The 7,715-nt window shown below is 30.1% G+C and overlaps 1 protein-coding gene across 1 annotated transcript; it reads right to left on the minus strand.

Moving 5' to 3' along the window:
- Nucleotides 1–465: 465 nt before the first annotated feature.
- Nucleotides 466–7,474, minus strand: LOC114323230 (intracellular ribonuclease LX). The gene is given in 5 exon segments (XM_082894397.1): nucleotides 466–947; nucleotides 1,590–1,679; nucleotides 1,682–1,787; nucleotides 7,024–7,179; nucleotides 7,248–7,474. Coding segments are annotated over 5 exon segments (714 nt in total). The 5' UTR covers nucleotides 7,350–7,474; the 3' UTR covers nucleotides 466–687.
- Nucleotides 7,475–7,715: the final 241 nt, after the last annotated feature.

Genomic DNA, 7,715 nt, shown 5'->3' on the forward strand with positions numbered 1-7,715 from the left:
CAAGTTTATGAATTCCAATTAATTGTTATTCATGAACAAAACAAAAGGTTACCAAAACAAGATGAACAAGATACAATTCATGAATAAGATAAAAGGTCACCAAAATAATGAATCTACATTCACGAACAAGACAAAATAAGATTCACGAACAAGATATATAAATAAATAAATAAAATATATTAAAATGGTCAAAGAAGCCTAAATGATTAAGATTTATTCATTAGTTTGTGGGTGTAAGGGCATCTTGTCCCAATAGTATGGTTTGTCATTATTATATTTGGTCAGCGGGTTCACTCAAACCGTCTTTCCAAAATCCAAATCCTGTTTTAACAAAAAAAATTCATGCATTGAATTGCTTTTTTAATTTCTCTATGTGGTTCCATAATAGTGATCCGGCGATAAGGGATACCACGTAAGTGTCCTCTTTCATGTTTTAAAGCAAATAAGCATAATTACAAAGAACACTTTTGGATTAAAATTGTGATCTTTTGATTTAATAAAAACACTATTTCATTGACAAATCAAAGTGGTTACATATATGAGACCCTGATCAAAGCAGCAAAGTCCGAGGAAAACAAGAACTAAATCGCCCACGCAATAGTCGATGAATGATGGTTACTACAAGCAATTATTAAAATCCAACTGATGATGATGATCAATGAAACAATAAAAAGGACAATATCGTTATCAGAGTTCATCATTCTTCGAGTTTGAGTTATCTGAGAAGGAAGGGAATTCGATTTTGGAAGCACAAGGGTGACTATGGGGTAGAACTGGGCATTTGATGAAGTTGGACCCAGAAGAGTCGACGCACATGTAAACCTGGTAGAGCTGGTGGTTGCCTGATGTATCCACATTGCACTCAATGTAGGGGGTGACTCCAACAGTTTCTCTAATGGCTTCTTTGATGCTCTCTAAGTGGTAAAACTTCCCATTTGGTCGAATATCTGTAAATTTTAACATCAAACTTTCATTAGGATATGGTCAGGCCGGTTCCTAATACTAAGGGGATATGTACTTGCAATGCCTAAAAAAATAGGAATAATTTGAATTTTTTTTATAAAACACCACTGCTCAGGGAAAAATTGGCTGATGATGTTTTAGGATATTCGACTTCATCTAAAAAAAGCAGCTTTTTGGTTAATCATTTGGCCACCTTATAAATAAGTTAATTATTAGCTTATTAGCTTATTTGAGTCACATTACCTTTTTATTTTTTTGCTTATCTTTTCATAATAAGTAAAAAAATCAATTTATAAATCATACCCAAAACAATAAGGTTTTGTTTGAAAACATCCTAAAAAAGTCATTAAAGAGGCTAAAAAAACTAAAGAACCATATAAAAAAATCAAAAATTCTTTTTTTTCTCTACTTTTTATATGTTTGTTTTTAAAAGCTAAAAAAATATCTTAAATATACTAATTTTTTTCGCCTCATCCAACTATCCTTTAACAAAAAAATAATTTTTTTCATAATTATCAACTGCATTAGTTTTTTTTTTTTTTGTATTTTTAAAAATGAAATTAAAAAATAATTGTCAAACACCACCTACATAGCATTTTTGTAGTTAAAAATGGAGAAATAAATACCTGCAGTGGTGAGGGCTTGAAGAAGGTTGGCTTTGTTCTTAAGGTCAAGAGCAGTTTGGAAGTAGCTGTGCTGGTCAAAGACAGACTCAGACAAGTCCCATGTTTATTCCATTCATGTCCCCAGAACTTCAACCCATCCCCACTTGGGCATGCTAGTGTTGGCCAGTCTTTTTCCAATCTACTGGCGAGGTCTGAGATCTACAAAAACACAATCAAACTCATCTCTGAAACTTCCACAAATGAAAAAAAATGCTGATTTATTTTTGTATACATAAAATTTTAGTACCAAAAAAGAGATATATATATATATATACCCCCACAAACTCAAATCATAACCGCAAAGGCAAGAATATAAACACATCTATATACAATGCGAACAGATGGAGCTTGTAACCCTACTACGGTCCAAAAAAATCTGACTTTTTTGGTTGTAAATTGTAAAGTGATGGCCCTCTCTTTTCTTGGTTTTAGTTAGAATTTCTCCAACTATGCTTTAATGTTGTACTTGCATACGATTAGACATATTTTTCTATGCCAATCTATAGTTGGGATGGGAAGTGTTGTATGATGCCTTTTCCACTCCACTGTTATGTGTTGATGTATGTTCCTTGATGATAAATTCACGATCAAGATTGAACCAATTGAAATTATAGATATTAAAATGACATAATGATTAAAATATAAGGAATATAGGCATAATTTGGTGGCATAATCATATTACTTTCATTTTATTAACATTTATCTCTAAAAAAATAGATCACAAATATATATTTTGAAAACAGACCGTTCATTTTGAAAACAAACTTGATAAAATAAAAATGATACAATTATTCGATCAACCTAATTTTTTTCATGGATGATATATATTGAGGAACGTACAAAATGAACTCATTGAAATGAGACTCGTAATGGGCTGCAAGAACACTTCAAGTTCTCTAATATTGAGATGTGAATATGAAGCCTAACTCTTTTTGGGGGCACTTGCCAGTAAGTCTTGTACACAAAATTCAAAACTCATCTAGTCTAAAAACAAAATACTTGTACCAATTAGTCCTGCATATTTTTAATTGTTATCAAAAAATTCTTTTTTATATATAAATTAAAAAACGTTGCTACATTCCACCACCGTCAAACTTCAATCAGGAGGTCACCGAAAACTCGCCGAAATGTTCAACATCACGGGCAAGCTGCCGAAGTATCGCTGGAAGTTCGCCAGTGTGTCCTAAACTTTACTAGAAGTCGCTGGAATGTCCATAATATTCGTAGGACGTCAAGAATATGGTTGGAGACTCACAGAAATGTAGATTATAATGAAAAAACATACCAAAATATGCTTAAATATTGATAAATTGAAAGAAAGAAAAAGCATAACAACAACAAAAAAAAAAAAAAAACAACAATGGGGAAAAAAAAAACATATACTATTTTTCAAGTTTTATATGGTTTAAGCAAATAATCTTCAATATTGATCAAACTAAAAAGTAAACTTTGAAACACTAAAATGTTACAGTTTCAAAGCATAATTCTATTAAGCATTTATCTTTATTAATCAAATTGGAAACATATGTTATGAAACTGTAAAATTTTGTAATTTTAAAACATGATTCATTTCAGCATCAAAAAATTGAAACTGTAAAAATTTGTAGTTTTCACCGCCTGTAACTAAAATTCGAAAACTATTTGTTCAGAATTTGAAAAATTTCTCCATTAAAATAGGAAAATATGAGTGTATAATAGAGAAAACATAGAAAAATTGAGAGATCGAAGGAGAGAAACAGATATACAGAGAAGATTATACTCCGACAACTATTTTTGATTTAGATTTAGTCAAATCTGATGTAGATCTTCTCAAATCTAATGTAGATCTGAGTAGATCTACATCAGATTTGAGTAAATCTATTCATCTTTTTCACTGGAAACTCGTTTCCTTTGCCGTCGATGATGGTGAAGTAAAGAGTCGGTAATCGCCGGTGAACCCCAATCAATGGTGGTTGTCAGTCGCTGGTGACTATATATTAGAAAGATAAAGAGAAGAAGTAAGGCGTGGTCGCCGAAAATTACGAAGAGAAAAAGATAGAGAAGAACGAAGAAGAAAAATACGTAATAGACTTTTGAAAGTATCCAAAGTTGTGAAATTAAATAATTTCTCTTCTTTTAAATAGGATTTCCAAGTAATTTGCCTCTCTTTTTTTAAGATGCTATAAAAATCTCCCTTTTCTTCTCCTTTTGGACATAAAATGTGTGGTTTGATAACAACTTGCTACAAAAATCTGTATGTAAGATATAGATTTAAGATTTGGTGTAGTGTAGGTGACAAATCAAAATGGATATACATTTCAAAATTTATAATATTGTATAAATAATTTTTTTTTCTTACAAACTTATTTTGTAAACCGATTTAGAATTATTCCAATCATTTAACTTTAATGGGTCCCAGTAGAAAGCTAAACTTAAAAGTAAACCATGGGGATGAATTATATGGGGGTGTATTTAGGTGGGTGTAACCAAGGTGGAAAAACGTAAGAAAGTTGAAGGACTCCCCAAAGTCATCACAAGTTTGAATGCGTAGCAGTTTTCTTCAAGGAAGGTGGTCGTTGAGTCATCACATCTAGGGCTATGCAAATTACTATTAAAATTATATTGATTCATATTAATTCGTATCAATTGTTAATCACAATTTAAACTTTAAAATTTATAATTCGCTTTTCAAACCGTTCTACTCCCCTATAGTTAATACATATATATTTTTTAACTTTTAATGAAATATCAAAATAAAAATGAGTATGAAAGAGATTTAAGATATGAAATTTATTACAAATTAGTAGTTATATATATGAAACATATTGTGTAAAATTATTTTGTGTTATACATATATAAAAATATTATATAAATTAGTGTTATATATAATACAAATATATGATAATTAGTTAGAATATTCTTTAATCCGCCAAAAATAGCTCAAATTGTAATTTGTCAATCCACCATTCGATTTATAATTTTACTCTCAAATTACTTGAACCGTACCGTACACACCCCTAATCACATCAATCAAGTATCTCTTTTGGACTTTCCATGGGAATTCATGTTTAACTAACTTTAATTACGTATTGGGCAATACATGTTAAAATATATATGCAGCTAAGCCGACTTTAGCTCCAACATATCAACATATCATAATAGTAGCATACGCGACGCGTGTGTATAACATCGTTTTCTTTTAATGAAAAGAAGTTATAAATTGTATGTTTGAATTTAGATTTTGAAGTATTTTATGAATTTGAAAAGATCAAAAGTTTAAAAAATAAATAATAATAAAAGAAAAGGAGAGAGACAAACTTGGGCATAATTGAATAATGAGATGATTGCTGTTATTAGAGTGCTTGTGGGTATTTTCGCGGGGGGGGGGGGGGGGGGGGAGTGAATCATGACACAAACACTAACTCTAATATTTGCTTTATATATAGCATAGAAGATGATCATAACCCAAATATTTTTTCAGGAAATTTACATATGAAATGACATTGCGGTTAAGAGATTATCCCTCATTTCAAAATAAAGTGCCATTCTATTTTAATTCATACTTTCTCATATTCATTCAGAACTTTGGCCTCATTTGGAAATATTGCAAAGTATTCTAAAAGTCACTAAAAAAAATTAAAAAATCAATAAATACTAAGTCAAATATTTATTTTCATTCACTTTACTTTTTACATATCATTTCATAAAAAATCCAAAAATAATCACAAACATATTTACCTTGTTTGGTTTTGATTGATTTTTGAAAATCAAGTTTTTTGTTTTTAATATTTTTTTTTAATATTTTAAGTTTTTTTTTTTTTTTTACTTTCTATATACACATAATTTAGATGCACTTATAAAGTAAATATATTTGTGAAAAGATATTTTAAAAATTCAATAAATATACAAGAATACGAAAATGTATTGGATTTTTGAATTTTCTTATATTTTTATTTTATTTGATGAATTTTTTTATAAATATTATACTTTTTAAGTGTATCTAGGTTAGGTGCATTTAAAAAAATAAAAGTAAATTACACATACGCTTTCTGAGGTTTGCTTAAAGTACGAATTGTTCCCTGTGATTTAGAAAATTACAAATACCTCTCTGTCATAATTTTTTATTTAACAGAATTAATTAAAAAAGAGAAATTTCTAACTGTTCACTTATACAATAACAAAATTATCTGAATTATTAATTGAAATAAAATTTTAACATTATTAAAAACTGTTAATTAATCTGATGATTTATTAATAAAAGACATATTTGTTATGAAATTAGAAATCGTAGGGGGCACAATGTAATTTCTAGAATCACATGACGAAATTTGTAATTTAAGTAAATCTCAGGGGATGTGTTTGTAATTTACTCAAAAATAAAAGAAAATTCTTAAAATATTAAAAATTTTGACTAAAAAAAACATATGAAAAATAAAAAAACTTAATTTTTTGAAATCAAACAAGGTAATTAACTTTTTGCATTTTATATTTTAGTAAAAAAAACTAAAAGTCACTAAAAACGTGTTCCCAAACGAAATCTTAGAACACAAAAATAAAAGAAAAATACTTTCATAGAAATCGATCACTGTGGGATCTTTCCGGTGTAAGTGTTTTACGATCAGTTTTTGTAAACGCATAGCTGACCTGTCTCTAGAATAAGAGGGTGCCTGGTCTATGTAACAAAATAAGGTAGGTAATTTTTAGGTTCATGGATGAGGGATCCCTTTCATAATTAACAGTGGCTGCCTAAGGTGGATTACACACTTTAAGAACCACTATTGATCTGTCTCCAAAAATAAAATAAAAAATAAATAAAATATAAAAATAAATAAATTGAAATAAAATAAGGATAACCCTAAAATTTGTATCCTTTCTAGTTGTGTTTGGATGATCATTCTGGTCGACTTCCAGCAAAGTTCATCATTTTGTAAGATCATGTATATATATAAAAATCTAAAATTTATATCCTCTCTCATTGTGTTAGTGTTTGGATCATAGTTTTCAAAAACGGTCATTTCGTAACAGCCGATACGTAACGAAAAATTAAGCTTTCAATACTGATGTGAATGAAACTAGCCAGAGAACTGGCCAATTCCCGTTACGAAATGGCCTGTAATTGTTACACAAACTGTTACACAGGCCACAACGGGCCGATACTCACTAGTTCGAACTAAGTACTGGAAAGAAAATCTTGAAAAACTTCTAAAATGATTTTTAAAATTTCACGGTCACGACACTCAATTTCCGATACATATCAACCGATTCTACTGAAACCAATACTCTGCGATCGGTTAAGTTACCACGATTTAGAACCATGGTTTGGATGATCACTCTGGTCAACTTCCCGCATATTTCATCATTTTTTTTATGATCATATATATAAAAAGATAATAGGCCTGTAGTAGTAGATAGATACCTCAGAGTCATCAAAAGAGTTGCGGCTATCGCAGCCGGATGGGTAAGTGCCGTCGTTATAATTAGGCCAAAGCCCATGAATGCCAAAATCTTCTGCGGGCTTTCCAGTCTTTGGATAGCAGCAACTTTGCCTTGTGTCACAGTATGATCCTGGCCACTGCAGCGAAAGTTCCAAGTTTAGAGAGAGAGAGAGAGAGAGAGAGAGAGATTAAGGCACATTCTCACCTGTTGAACAAAGTAAAAGAAATCAAAATCCTTAGCAACACAGAGAACTGCTAGGCATTGCACCACCAAAAGCTTGATCAAGACTGAAGGGTTTGACATCATCTTTCTTGTTTTTTTCTCTCTTACTTCAATATTTGAGTTCAGACTTTAGAATTAAGACAATATGGTTGGATTACATAAGAGCTTTAATTTATAGGCAAAAGATGTACATCGTCGGACGCAATGTGCTACACATATCCATACACATTGGTATTTATTTATTTCTTAATTTGCGTATGTCACTACAACAATTTTAACTTTTGACTACTAAAAAAAGGTATTAGTCGGTGTAAGCATAGTCTGTAGCTACTAAATTTTTTTCGTTGACGTATATTAACTTAAAAAAAAAATTAGTAGTTGATATGTCACTTTCTGACGACTAAAATTAGTCAGCATAAGTTTAGATTTTAGGCTACTAAATACGGTTTT

Source organism: Camellia sinensis, chromosome 11 (assembly GCF_055761805.1).
Source record: "Camellia sinensis isolate YWXY chromosome 11, ASM5576180v1, whole genome shotgun sequence".
Classification (NCBI taxonomy): Eukaryota; Viridiplantae; Streptophyta; class Magnoliopsida; order Ericales; family Theaceae; genus Camellia; species Camellia sinensis.